Raw genomic sequence first — 14,596 nt, forward strand, 5'->3', positions numbered from 1 at the left:
TTATCCATTCATCTGTTTATGTTGGTGTGATTTTAATCCAGAGGGACAGTGTTAGGTAGTGTCGCCTCTTTCCATATTATTATTTACAGAGATGGGCCCATTCCAAAGTGTAAAATAAATCTACAGTGTTCCATGAAGTTTCTCCTGAAGCTTCCAGCAGGCATGATATCCTGCCTCTTTAACCTTCTCACGGCTCTTGTATTCCTTGCCCTGCGTTTTGGCCACTCGTGGGCTTGTCTGAGACCTTCTCCTGGACCAGACAGACGGTGGCTGGTCCAGGGACTGTCTTCTTCATCGTGCCCAGCACAGCAGGGGTTCCATGCAGTGAGACAAGGAAATGTAGTAGTAGGTCGGTGTTAGAACTGGTGGCCGGGACCGTGCAGGGTCCGATTTTACCCTCCCTGCAAGTTCAGCCAGCCTGCCTGTTTCCTGGATGGTGAGACCCCTGGGTCAGGACAGATGACAGCTCGTTACTCACAGCAGTAGCAGTGGCCAGAGTCTGAGCAGTGTCGTGGGCCAGTTCCCTCGGGCACAGGTGACACCAGCATACACAGTGCGTCACATTACAGGAGAGGAAGCCCGAGCTTAGGAAACCCCAGTCTTGTATAATGGGGTACAGGCACGCCTGCCCAGGCTTTGCCCTGGAACATGGCGTTATCATCCCAACATCACACAAATCCGCCCTCCTCTGGAGGAAGACGGTCTCTCCATCAGCCAAGTCTGTTCACTGCACAGACATTCCTGAAAAGATCATCAGAACAAAAAGTTGCCACCCCCTTGTGCCATGCCATGAGGGACCCGTGGACCTGTCTGCCAGCGGGAGGGGGTCTCCTGGGAGAGCTCAGGCCCAGGGAGGGTGGAAGATGGGGATATGAGGGGAGAGAAGGGAAGGAAAGATGAAAAGTGCCCTTCCCACCCACAGGCAGGCACAGCCCTGGTGCGCATCTCGGGGAGGTGAGCACCCACCCGCCTCCTGTTAAGGCCTTGTGTCTGCCCGGAGCTCAGTGAGCTAGAGACAGTTGTTAGACCTGCCCCCTGTGCTCCAGGGGAGGGGGCGTCCCAGTCTGGCTGGTGGAATCTCCTCTCTCTAGAGAAACACAGACGTGCCTGGAAGACAGCAGGTTCCAGCCCTATTCTGAGTCCCCCCTGTTGGAGAGCCTCTTGTCTTGTTTTCTTGAAATTCTGTAGCAAACAGATACGGTTTAGGTGGTCAGCTGCCTGGGAGAGGAAGCAGTCTTTCTCCCCTGGGCATCACCAGGGCCCTGGTCGGGCAGGGCTCCTCTCAGACCGTGTGCCCCTGCGGTGATTAGCTAATCAACACGGCAGCCGCCCCGCCCAGAGCGAGGTGTTTCTGTGGATCGTTGTGGGCCACTTGGGCTTTAGATCCCCAGCTCTTCTCGTGATCACCGGGCGCCGAGGCCTCTGCCTCACTTCAGGCTGACCCTGACTGCCCTTAGAACAGTGTTTAGGCTTGATCACTTGATCGCAGGGGGTCTTGATTTTAAGACCCTTCGCTCTCAGGGAATCAGATAAGTCACAAGTGAGAACTCCAGATCCACAGCCTTAATTAATAACTTATTAATGTGAAATGAATTGCCATTCGATGAGAGAGGTCACCCTTGAGTACTCTGAGAGGAGAGAAGGTGATTTGAAGCTTAGCATCTCCTTATATGCTTAGAGGTGTTTTCAAAAGTGGTGAACACTCCCTGAGTGCTAACACGTAGGGCAGAAGCAGGGACAGGTCAGTATTACTTGACCAGTTAGTTAGGTTCGTTCAGGAACAGAAATAAACTTAGGCACTAGCCTCTGTTGGGTGTGTGTGTGCGTGCATGCACTTGAAAATAAGCATCAGAAATTATGACATAAAATACTATCATTAGATTTTAACTCTGTACAGTTACTAAAGATATTCCTGAAACAGTTGGAGGGTAGTTGGTTGCTTTGACTGAAGGATTTACTCAAAGTCAGTAGAAAGGCCTCAAGATACGACCACTGGCCCAAGACTGCGCATGCTTGGGACGAGATGTGTCCTGAGCCACGTTAAGCCAGCAAGGCTACTCTCACAGTGTCGTGACCAAGCCTCTGGACCACTGGTGTGCTTCAGAGTTGGAACATGTGTCTTTATGCATTTACATTTACAGGCAAGCACCTGTTTGTGGAACTCCAAAGTATATATATTTAGGGCAGAAACCATATTTCTTACCCTTCACAATTTTTTTTTGTCGCCTTATGTCACAATTAGTTGATCTTTTATTATTTGATTTTCAGAAACATTTTAACTGAAATTAAAGCGAATGGGCATGTATAAAAAAAGAGATTTACTCTCTTGAGAGAAAATGAGACATGTTTTCCTTCTGAAATGAGAATCGTCCTCTGTATATTTTTGGAAGATTTTGTAACTCGTGGTCACCAAAGATCAGGAACTAGGCAGGCAGGTAATTGAGTGAAACTGGGGGTGGGGGGACCGGAGGGCTGGTGTGGGCCCTGGCTTCTTGCCGTGTAGATTCAGATACAACCCAGACAGATGCAAGGCATGGAGTCAACTGACTGTTTCTGAGCATAAACATAGGCCCACGGCTGCCACATATTCTTATTTTTCAAACAGTGCCAGAAACCACAGATTTTTAGACACACACTCTCAAATTTAATTCTACTTAAAAAAGAAATCATTTCCCTCTAAGCGAAAACACACCTATGAGCTCAACCCAGACGCCAGGCCCCAAGATTATGGATCTGTTCTAAAGTTTTACTTCTATAACCATGTGTCCATGTACACACATTCATTTGGTCAGAATTCAGTCATGGTGTTGTGGTGTCTCTGTTTAGTCTGACAATTGGGAATTGGGCGTGGTTGGGATAAGAGGACCCTCGCCAGCTGGAAGGCCCTCAGGGTGGGCTTTCTGAATGATTCCACGCAGCTGTTTTGGGTTTCGTGCGGATTCTGCAATCAGACACCCGGACCACACAGCCTTGACAGGAGTTTCTTTACCCCAGAGATCTCAGTTCGGTTCCTTGGGGGCCCCTCAGGAGCTAAAGCCCAGAGTGGAACGTGCTGGAAATTCCTTTCGACAAACAGCTGGAAGTTTAAAAACCAGATGTGTGATCAGCATCACGTAGTTTTTCGTTAGCTTGTGCATTTTAAGGAACCTACTCTTGCCCTGGTAGACGTCTGGCCTTAAGATGAAGAACTTGTCATCCTAAGACTACCTCTTTATCCAATGTCTCTGTTTGAATGTTTCCTGCGTCCCTGACCCAGAGTTCAGATGGACTTGGCTGTCCTGAGTGCCTGTGGCTACTTATTCCTGGACTTTGGCACCAAGTAGTCAGTGCTAGACGCTCTAAGATAATCCTCTCCACCTTTTTTGACTGGAGTATGTCAGGGCGGTCTGGGGCTGGTCGTCCTCGTCCTCGGAGCCACACCCGAGACAGAGTGAACAAGGAAAGGGGCACTGCTGGACTCATCTGCCCAAAGGCGGATGGATGGTGAATTTATTTTTGGTTTCTCAGGTGTTTTGCCTTGTGTGCCTACAGGTGGTATGAAATGAGGTTTTGTGGACAAATCCCACCCTTGATAACGATTTGTCAGGGGTACAGATGAGCGCTGAAGGGAGGAAGGAATCATCCCCCTGACACGCGCACCAAATAGTAGGTGTCCCCGTGGGCAGCACGGGCTCAGGGAGCCCGGCTCAGAGTGGGGTCGCAGCCCACATGCAGCTTCTCATTGTGCTTTTTCTCCTGTTCTCTTTCCATCACTTCCTTTTCCTTCCACCCACCATAAAAATGTTAGCTTTTTTTTTTTTAAATGAAGCTCTTTTTTTTATACAAATAGTTTTTATCTATTTATTTATTTACTTACTTATTTTTGGCTGCACTGGGTCTCTGTTGCTGCGTGTGGGCTTTCTCTAGTTGCGGCAAGCAGGGGCTCCTGTTCGTTGCGGTACGTGAGCTTCTCATTGCGGTGGCTTCTCTTGTTGCAGAGCACGGGCTCTAGGCGCACAGGCTCAGTAGTTGTGGCACGCAGGCTCAGTAGTTGTGGCACGCGGGCTCAGTAGTTGTGGCATGCGGGCTCAGTAGTTGTGGCACGTGGGCTCAGTAATTGTGGCACGTGGGCTCAGTAGTTGTGGCTCACGGGCTCTAGGCGCACAGGCTCAGTAGTTGTGGTGCACAGGCTTAGTCTCTCTGCGGCGTGTGGGATCTTCCCGGACCAGGGCTTGAACCCCTGTCCCCTGCATTGGCAGGTGGATTCTTAACCCCTGTGCCACCAGGGAAGTCCCTTAATGTTAGCATTTTTATGAATTCACGTGGTGAAAGTGGAAGGGGCCTCAGAGCCTCAGGAGGAGTTGTGAACCCCTCTTAAATGGTGGGCGTGTGGGACCAGAGTCCCCACAGGGAAGGGAAGGCAGAGGCCCACACCCTCCTGCCCAGAGGGATTTCTTTGCAAAGGGACAGAGGTGTGGGCGGAGAGAAGCCAGGAGGTAGTACAGGCACCAGGGCTGGCAGAGTGGCACCAGGACCACCACGGACCCGAAGGGAAGGGAGGGCGGGGGTGGCCCAGGCGAGCCTCCAGCGAAGGGACAGCTAGCCCGGGGCGCCCGCTCAGGGAGGGGGGCCAGGGATGCACATCCCCACTTCACACTCCTGTACCTCCCCCTCGTTCAGCCCAGCTGGGAGCCAGAGGTAACCCAACAGGTGCTCTCCTCAGAAGGGAGTAGGGCATAGAAGGTGTGGGGAGAAGGTGGTGGCAGACGCGGGTGTCAGCACAGGATCAGGAGGAGACCCTGCCATGCTGCCCGACAGGTACGCCTGGTCAGCTGCTGGGCATGCTGTCTGGCTGTTACAGTGTCCTGTTGTACCGGGATCTGGCCGAGGAGAAGCGCACCCAGAAGACAGCTCCAGGGCGCCCTAAATGATGGATGGCACGTGGAGAGAACCCGGAGGGGCATGTGGTGTGTCCCTTAGCGCTGCCTCTCTGAGGCTTGGCTACTCTGTACCTGTGAGATGCTGCGCACCTGGCCCTGCTACCCAGGCTGCTGAGGACCGGTGCTGGAGCGGGCGCCAGCTCTGGCTGACGCTGCCATTCAGCATGCGCGAGTTTCCGCGTTTTTAGGGCTCGGACGGGTCCTAAAATCAGAACATCAGAGTTGGGAGGGAGATGGGAAACTGGCTCAAGACCCTCTGCAGCTCAGCCGAGGATCCTGGGCGGGTGCCCTTCCCGGGAGCATCTTTGATCTCAGTGGTCCGCGGCAGGGAAGAGCTTTCGTTGTAGTTTTTGTTTCGTGTCCATGGTTATTTTCTGGTTTAAGTGTTTGGTTTTTAAATCAATCAGAGCTCTCCTGCAGGCCCACTCATATTTTTACGTGTGCACATGTCACCTGGGGCTCTTATTAAAAAGCAGGGGCGGGCTTCCCTGGTGGCGCAGTGGTTGAGAGTCCGCCTGCCGATGCAGGGGACACGGGTTCGTGCCCCGGTCTGGGAGGATCCCACGTGCCGCGGAGCGGCTGGGCCCGTGAGCCGTGGCCGCTGAGCCTGCGCGTCCGGAGCCTGTGCTCCGCAACGGGAGAGGCCACAACAGTGAGAGGCCCGCGTACCGCCAAAAAAAGAAGAAAAAAAAAAAGAGCAGGGGCGGGGGTGAGGCCAGGGAGCCTGCCTTTCGAAGACGCTCCCAGGCGGTGCAGCTGCTTCTGCTATGAGGCCCGCACTTGGGAAGATATATGGGCTCCCATTCTTCCTTTCTTAGGTGGTACTTTTGGCTTTGTTTCTGGAATCCGGTAAAGCTGCCTAGGAATACTTACTTTTACGACATTCAGAATGTACCCAGTTCCCACAACAGCGTAAAATCGGCATCATTTTTTAAGGTAGAAATATATTTTTCAAAGCAAAATCCTTCCTCTTCGTTAACCACTTATTTGTCCTATTTGCTCACGTTTGTGTTTCATTGATGATTTTGTCACTTCCGGATGCTCTGTGCGATTGCAGTGAGGACCTTGTTTGTGGTGGAGCCCTGGTTCCTACCTCTGGCTGCTCACCAGAATCACCGAAGTCCCTTTGAAAATGCGTATCCCCTCAAGCTCTATCCCCCCGACCTCCTGAATCGAAATTTGAATTTCTTGAAGCCTCTATTTTTAAAAAGCTCCAGGGGTAATTCTGGTAATTGGCCAGATTGGGGAACTACTAATATGATCTGTGTATGTAAAATCTTGTGCTATGAAAACAATTTTGAACTTAATTGGTTCCAAACTAAAACAATGGGAGGAACGTTTAAAAAAAGAAACCTAATACCTTTGAAGATCTGCCTACAGATCTAACAAACGAACTCACTGGCAGCAAGGTATGATTGGCTGAGCTTTAGAGAAAGGCACTTAATTATGTTTTTGAGTCTAAAATTGGCGTGACCAGATAGATCATAATTCATTTTGATGTTGAGCGACTGATTCAAATCATTAAGTATACGATGGAACCATTTTCCATCGCAGTCTGTGTGCGTGCTGTGAAGTTGCTAAGGTTATTTGTCCTCTGCGTGGTCTTCTCAAGGTTAAGAGTAAACTTACCTGGTTGAAGAGTCTGCGTTTCCAGCGATGTCGCATCTGGCAACTTTGATTTGTGTTGATCATAAAGTATAGCTTCCCCGCGAAAGTAATCCTCTGGTATCAGACAGTTGACCCCCGACTGGTGATCATTTCATTTCCATTGATGTGTGGACGCAGCAGGGCTCCTTCAGTGCCCGGCTCGCTGGCCTGCCGGGAATATCGCTTTCCCCAAAAGTGGGTCTTTTGTCTTCGCCGCTGCTCCATCTAGAGATGGCGGTGGTGGCAGTGTGCATCTTTGTCTTGGATTGTGGTGGGTGTAGCCATCGGAAGCGTCGGGTTCCTTTGTCAAGCACCATAAGACCTGCTTCACCCTATTTTCCTCTGGAACATTGTTCCGTGGGATGCTTCCACTTGCCCTGTACCGGGACGCCGGCTGCTCTCGGTGTCAGGTCCACGGTGTGTAGGCGTGTAAGCCCCTAGACTAACTCGTGCCGGTTCGGGTGTGCAGTGCGCGCTGGTGCTCACCTGGCTTGTTTATTCCTAGGGAATGTCACTAGTGCGCCTGGGTCTCAGATGGCGAGCGGCGTCAGCCTGGGCTCCTTCAGCAGCCGACCGGACGGCATGCAGCAACGGTCCTACTCTGTCTCCAGTGCCGACCAGTGGAGCGAGGCTACGGTCATTGCAAACTCAGCCATCAGCAGTGGTAAGAGAGGGCACAGCCCCACGGACCTGCGGCCACCTCGCGGTCCTCGGTTGTAAACCAGGGGCTGGACGTGACGCCCCGAGCTCTCCGAGCTCCGCTCTGAGGGCGGCCACCCTGTCGACGATGCCTGGCCCGCCTTCCACCCATGGAGCGCTTTATCCTTGATCGGCTCTCTCACCCACAGCATCTCGTGACCTTCTTTGGTGCAGGGAGCAGTAGATGTTCGTTCCCACTTGACAGATTTGGAAACTGAGACGGCAGGCAGGGCTGAGACCCGACTGCAGGTGGTATGCCCCCGATCACACTTCCCTACATGATGTGGCCTACACTTTCCATCATTCGTGTGCATTTTATGTGGTTAGGCTTTGCGGTGTTTTTGCATCAAAGGAAAACACATAATTCATTCTCCTTATCCGTTTTCCAGGATTCCTGGTATATCGTCTAAGTTTTGGAGAGTCTTCCCTCTTGGCTTTTTTTTTTTCTTTTAAAGTGTGGGCAGCTTCTAGGGAAACAAGTGTGCACACTGGAAAGTACCTTGACAAATGTGTGAGTGCGTGAATTATGCAGCGTTGAGGCTGCACTTTACCACAACACGCTTTGCCTGTGGCATTTTGTCTATGACCTGTTCACCGGTATTTAAAGGAATTCCCACTGTAGTGTGTCATCTCTCAGACAGGGTTTTAGAGTAATATTAGCATAATTTGTCCTAATTAAAAGATTCAGCATCAGGTAGACCCAGAGCCGCTGCAGCAGGACGTGTGCTTTGGATAAACATCATCTTATTTCTAGTTACTCCATGCTCCTCCATCAGACACTGCCGAGCAGAGGCCTTAAAGAAAAGGCATCTGCAAACCAAGGAGGAGTGAGGTCTCGAAAGGCAGCTCCAGCGGGTGCCGTAGCGGCGCGGGCCTGGGGCGTACGGACGGCATTGCCCTGTGCCCAGCACGCTCCCGGCTCCTTCCTCAGACAAAACAGGATGCTTCGGTAGAGAACGAACGTCTACCTCCAGCCTCTTCAGGGACTGGGCTTTCCACCTTTCGTCTGAAATCGTGACAGCACCTTAAGACGCTCAATGAAGAGGCTAAAGTCATTATAAATTAACCGCGTACAGTTTATTCCCTTGTAACGCGACAGCTGTGCGTTCATAGTCGTCAGGTGCCCCGGCAGGCCTGGTGCGGGCCTTCTCAGCAGACACGTCCGTGCTCCAGGCAGAGACGCCCCGACCCGCCGAGCAGGTGGCCTTGACGGGCGGCCTTACCTCTGCAAGCCTCTGTGTTCTAATCTTAAATGGGTGTGTTCTTCTCTCCCTTGCGTGGTCAGTAGGTATGTAGGGCAGTGTCCATCTGTGGCTTCTGTCTCTGAGCATCTGCTGTGGTTGCCATGGTTACTTTTTTTTTAGGGGGGCAAGCAGTTCACATGCTTAATTGGATTATCAAATACTTGGAAATGCAGCCGTTTTTCGACGAGCATTACCCTTACTGTCTGAGTGGGTTCATTCCGGCACCCTCTGAGAAGGTGCGCTCCCACGTTTGAGGCAGGCAGGAGTCATCGGCTGGCTCTTCCCGGCCTGGTGCACACACTGCCTTGCCCGGCAGCACCCTTTCGAAAGCTTTCCTCTTGGAAGTGAGAACTGTTGGGTCACCACCACAGCCTGATTGGGCGGCGGTCTCTAGGTTCTGTTCCTTACGCACCATAGGAGTTATATTTGGGGAGGGGATAGAAGAACAAGTTCCTAAGCAAGATCCTCACCCCAAGTCTTTGCCTCCCCCCACACTCAGAATATTCCTCCAGAAAAAGCATTGGAAGCAGCCTATTAACCTAAAATCCACACTTTACAGATACTCCATTCGCATAATTATCTCTTTGATAAAGACTCCCTAGCTAACTTTCCCTCTACCCAAGAGCTCTTTGCATCTGGTCATGTGTGTATGCCAAGGCACCTCCACACCGTCACATCAGGGACTCCGTGAGTGCCAGACCCTTGATTTGCTGAGAAGCCTCTTCCCACGGAAGGTGATCATATTGGTCCGTACGGGCATATTTATAAAGTACCTGTATGACTGAGGTTGCCTACGGATGAACGCTGTTTTTAAATTTACAAATCGATTTCTCACATGCCAACGCCCCGGGTGTCCATTGTTCTATCACATTGTGTGTTTGTGAAAGACTAGACTAGGTAGGCTTCCTGATGCCCCAGAGCTTGAACCGTGAACACAGGAGATGAGAAACCAGTCTGTGCCCTGGTACGAGCCTACTGCGGGATGTGGATGGAGAAAGCCCGGGGTGAAATTGTGCAGGTAGTTTAAGGATGGAGAGAGCTAATCAAGGAAAACTTCCCGAAGAGACTGAAACTTGAGCAGTGTTTCAAGAACCAGATGGATTGTGTGTGTGCAAAACCACAGGAGGAAGTTGTTCTAAACATGAAGGCAGTTTGGACAGAGACTTGAAGGGGAGGAAAGGGCAACGTGGAACAGTTGAGGGGCCACAAGGAAGTGCAAGGTATTAGTTGGAATGCAGGAAAATGAGGACAGAGAGGAAGAAGAGAGATGAGTATTAAGGGGTCAGAATCGCACAATTAATTAGCATCTTATTTTAAGGCTTACAGCTGACATTTTAAATTGCAAAGATCCAGAGAGAAAGCAGAATGTTGTACAGAAGTAAGATTCCTATAGTTTCTCAGTCATCTTCCTTGACGCCTATATTTTCGAAGGATGGATGGTATGTCACACCCAAGATATGACTGAAAAGAGAAACAGTAGTAATGATAGCAAGGGCTAATATTTATTGAGGGCTTCATATGGATTATCGCATTTGATCCCCGTGGAGTGGATACTGCTCTTAGCTCCATTTTCCAGGTGGGGAGACTCTGGTACAGGAGGGTTCAATATTGCTTGTCCAGAGTCACGTCCTGGTAAGGCTGGGATGTGAACCCAGGTGGCCTGATTCTAGGACTTAGAGTCTACGTCAGCACTTCTCAAGATATGCTTCCCAGACCTGTGGCGGCAGCATCCCCTGGGAACTGGTTAGAAATGCAGATTCGTAAGTCCCATCCCAGACCCACTGAATCTGAAACTCAGGGGTGGGGCCCAGCAACCTTTGTGCCAGCAAACCCTGCACGGAATGATGCTGCATGCTGAAGTCTGAGAACCATTGCTCGAAATCCTTGCTTCTGAGTGTGGTCCACAGACTGACTGGTATCTGACAGCCCCTGGGAGTTGCCTAGAAATGCAGAGTCCCAGGCTCCAGCAAGACTTCCTGGGTCAGAGTGCACGTTGTCAAGAATCCTGGGCCATTCGGGTCCACCTGCATGTGGAGTATCCCTGTCTGCCTGCGGCCAGAGTAACGTCCTGGCTTCCCTCCCATTAGTACCATCCTGCCAGACGCCGAGCAGTTGTTAGTAAAATCAGGGCACAGGATCTGACAGCTGACTTCAAGAAAACACATTTATGAATGGATTTCAAGACCTCAACTTGGGCATCCACGTTCCCTGCCATGCTTGGAAAATAATCACAAAAGAAACAAACAATGATTAAGAGCTCTCTGTCATGCTTTTTCTCTTTACGTCGCAGTGAAATACAAACTCCACCCTCTTTTTTTTTTTTTTTTTTAATCATCTTCTCTCCCTCACCCTGGTCTCTGGTTTGGATGTCAGGGTCATAAAAAAGCTTACACTGTGCTAGCAGCAGGGACAGGGAGAAGTAAGCAGCTTTTGAATCCAAATGACCATGTGTTGGTGAATATGCCTTCCCATTGTCCCACATTCTTATTGTACATGATAATACATGACATTGGGGTTCCATTTTTCCCTGCCCCCTTGTCCACAGTAAATTAAGACTTTGGCTCCAGAGAACTCTGTAAAGTCTTCCCCTTTAGATGCACAGGTACCCTGGGGGTTTCTGTCTTTTAAGCAGCTGTGAGCAACTCCTAATTAGATAGATGACTTTGTGGTGTGTGAAACTACAAAACAGGAGGTTCTGGTTAAATTAAGGGGGGAAAAAAGAAGAATCCATTCTGTGAAATGCAATGCCCCACTGCTTTATGACTATTACTGCTGTAAGGTTTTACATTTAAGTACCTGAGGTTTAAAATTAGATGTCTAATATAATTTGGCGTTGCTAACGTGAGACCCGCATCTGCCCTTAGAGGAAATGCAGACAGCTCAGCTCGGGGTTTCAGATCGCTGTCTGCCGGCTTGCAGCACGGAGGACTGGGTCCCACTCCGACTAAGCACTTCATGCTACTCAGCGTAATTTTTTAAATGCAGAAACATATTCATCTTGAGGTCCTGCGTTGAAAAAGGCTGTTCCAGTAGTACATGAAAAATTAATTTTTTTACATTTTTCCTCACCCTCCTAAGTGTTTGACAGAAGTAATTTTTGCAGCAAGAGAATAAAAACTGGTGGCTGTAAATTCCTGTCCTGGAACCTCTTGTGTAGATTCTTTATGGACCCAGAATTGATCTACATGTCAGACCCTGTTGTGGTTTAAACTGTTTATCACGGTAATGGCAGGAGTGAGCCTGTGAACACCAACTTATAATCCTGGGTGAAAGGAATTGGTGTTTGCAGTCAATGAAGGGGCAGCTCAGCTTTATTGATAGATTCAGAACAATTATCTCTGCAACAACTATTGGCTGAGAATTCTCTGCAATTTCATTGGGAGCCTGTGATTTTTTTTTTTTTTTTGATTAAGCATTTCTCTATAGGTAATTTTCTCTAGAAGTGCTAGCCAAGAGTTAGTATGACTGTGGGTGGCAGGGGACCCCCGGGGGGGGTCATTTGTAGTATACTTAGTTGTCATATCTTGCTCCGAGGCAAAATGCATTTTCGGGTGCATCCCACCTGTGCTGAGGGCCCGAGCCAATGCCTTGAACCCTGTGCATCCGTCTGCGAGGGGTCCTGGCAGCCTGCCACACCATCTCCTGCCACTGCCAGCTGTGGGCCGAGGGTCTCAGTGGTGACCGTTGCCGTGGCAGCCAAACTCCCCGCTCCTTTTGACTGTCAGGTTGTTCTGATGGCTCCGCCCCATCTCTGATTGCTTCATTCCAAGAGTTAATCTTCTGCCACCCTGGCTGCCCATCACCGGCAGTACTGCACTGCTTCGGATGACTCTTGAACATTTCACTTCCACCTGCCTCCACCAGGCCACCGTCCAGCCTTGTCAGCCCCAAGTATAAAAACCATACCCATCTTTCACTCTTCCACATGGAAGGTGTGTGTGTGCCCATTTCCTTCTAACCATTTAACCACACATCTTCCCACCAGGATCTATGGTTATTAGACAACCAATCTTGAATCTGAAGCACTTGCATTTTTGCTAACTTTTAAATATCTTTTGTCATCGTGGACATTTTTTACAAGGCTTGTTTTAATGGTAGAAGTTAGAAACACAGGTTTCAGCTCTTGTCGTTGTGTCCTGCACTTCCTTTGGTTTCTCCTTTCTCATAGAGCCAGCCCCAGGAGGGACAGGCAGCCCTGCATTTGAGATTACAGAGAGCATGCCGTAACTTTGGGTTCTGGGAAGGTTTACTGTCAGTTCATTAATTTTAATTTTTACAGCTTGAGCACTTTTTTTTTCTCTTCTTGGATTCTATGCTAACAATTTTATCATGTGACCAGCAGGTGGCGGTAGTGTGACATTATAGCTCACTTTTTTTTTTTCCTTTTTAATTCAAGTATAGTTGATTTACAATATTGTGTTAGTTTCAGGTGTACAGCAGAGTGATTCAGTTATACATATCTATCTATTCTTTTTTGGATTGTTTTCCATTATAGGTTATTACGAGATCCTGAATGTAGTTTCCTGTGCTATTCAGCAGGTCCTTGTTGGCTACCTATTTTATGTACAGTAGTATGTATCTATTAATCCCAAATTCCTAATTTATACCCCCTGTTTCCCCTTTGGTAACCATAAGTTTGTTTCCTATGTCTGTGAGTCTGTCTGTTTTCTAAATAAATTCAGCCGTAGCATTTTTGCAGATTCCACCTGTAAGTTATATCATACGATATTTGTCTTTATCTGACTTACTTCACTTAGTATGATGTTTTGTAGGTCCATCCACGTTTTTGCAAATGGTATTATTTCATTCTTTTTGTAACTGAGTAATATTCCATTTATATGTATACCACATCTCTATCCATTCATCTGTCAATGGACATTTAGGTTGCTTCCATGTCCTGGCCATTGTAAATAGTGCTGCTATGAACATTGGGGGTGCATTTATCTTTTCAAATTAGAGTTTTCTCTGGATATATGCCCAGGAGTGGGATTGCAGGATCATACGGTAGCTGTATTTTTAGTTTTTTTAAGGAATCTCCATACTGTTCCCCATAGTGGCTGCACCAGTTTACATGCCCACCATCAGTGGAGGAGGGTTCCCTTTTCTCCACACCCTCTCCAGCATTTATTGTTTGTGGATTTTTTGATGATGGGCATTCTGACTGGTGTGGGTTAATACCTCATTGTGGTTTTGATTTGCATTTCTCTAATAATTAGCGATGTTGAGCATCTTTTCATGTGCCTGTTTGACCATCTTACGTAGAGTCTGAATTTGTACAGCTGCGTCTCTGTGTCAGGAGCTTGACCTCTAATGCCCATTTCCTGAGAATCATTATCCCTGTTTCATAAGTGAGGTTCCAAAAGGTCGAGAATCTCTTAATAGCCAGAATTCAAACCCAGGTCTTTCTGATTCCAAAGCTTATAGTTTTCCCCTCTGCTATTTTTTTTTCAAGGAGAAATGAATTCTTAGTATTAAAACAACGTATCATAAAAATTGTTTATCTTTTCATAGAGCTTGCTTTTGAAGGGAAGGTAGACATTTTCCCTTCTCTCACTTCTGCTGCACTTTGCCTTTCTCATCTGTTTCTCCCAAATCTTGGCTGGCATTCAGAAACCATTCCCTGGGGGTTGTCATCAACCTTCAGCTAAGCTCAGTATTAAAGGACCTGTGGGCTCTCATCTCAAAGCTGGGCACGCCCGGTCTCGGCCGCTGCGGTCTGTTCCCCCCACCAGGCTCGTCGGCCTAATTAAAGGGATGACCCCAGTTCCCTTCTGCAGGCAGAACCTGCTTCCCTTTCTCTGCATGGGACCGAGGAGAAAGCAGAAGCTTCCTAGGGTATCTGGCCGCAGGGGGTAAAAGGTGTATTTTTTTCCTCCCAATCAGAACGTTGTTACTTTGTACTTTGCCTCCTCAGTTCCTTCCTAACAGCTATTTCTAGCAGCAGGTGCTGACTAGGGGAAACGCTGCCCCAGTATCAGACCGGGAGCAGGAGATTGCATACCTGCAGGCCAGCAATTCTCTTGCTGCCTGGCAAATGTCTAGAAATCATTTTAAACAGATGTTAGAGCAGGATACCGTTGCCAGTTG

The 14,596-nt window shown here is 48.9% G+C and overlaps 1 protein-coding gene across 6 annotated transcripts in view; it reads left to right on the forward strand.

The window, feature by feature from the left end:
- The window catches only part of AGAP1 (ArfGAP with GTPase domain, ankyrin repeat and PH domain 1), a 544,600-nt gene that overhangs the window by 383,446 nt on the left and 146,558 nt on the right, over window positions 1–14,596 (forward strand). For 3 of the 6 annotated variants that reach the window (XM_024752791.1, XM_024752792.1, XM_024752795.1), the window contains exon 12: window positions 7,072–7,230. The exons of the other annotated variants lie outside the window; for them this stretch is intronic. In XM_024752791.1, the coding sequence (XP_024608559.1) occupies window positions 7,072–7,230 (159 nt within the window). The remainder of the gene's footprint in view (window positions 1–7,071; window positions 7,231–14,596) is intronic. 6 annotated transcript variants of the gene reach the window in all.

Source organism: Neophocaena asiaeorientalis, unplaced genomic scaffold, assembly GCF_003031525.2.
Source record: "Neophocaena asiaeorientalis asiaeorientalis breed wild unplaced genomic scaffold, Neophocaena_asiaeorientalis_V1.1 scaffold294, whole genome shotgun sequence".
Taxonomy (NCBI): Eukaryota; Metazoa; Chordata; class Mammalia; order Artiodactyla; family Phocoenidae; genus Neophocaena; species Neophocaena asiaeorientalis.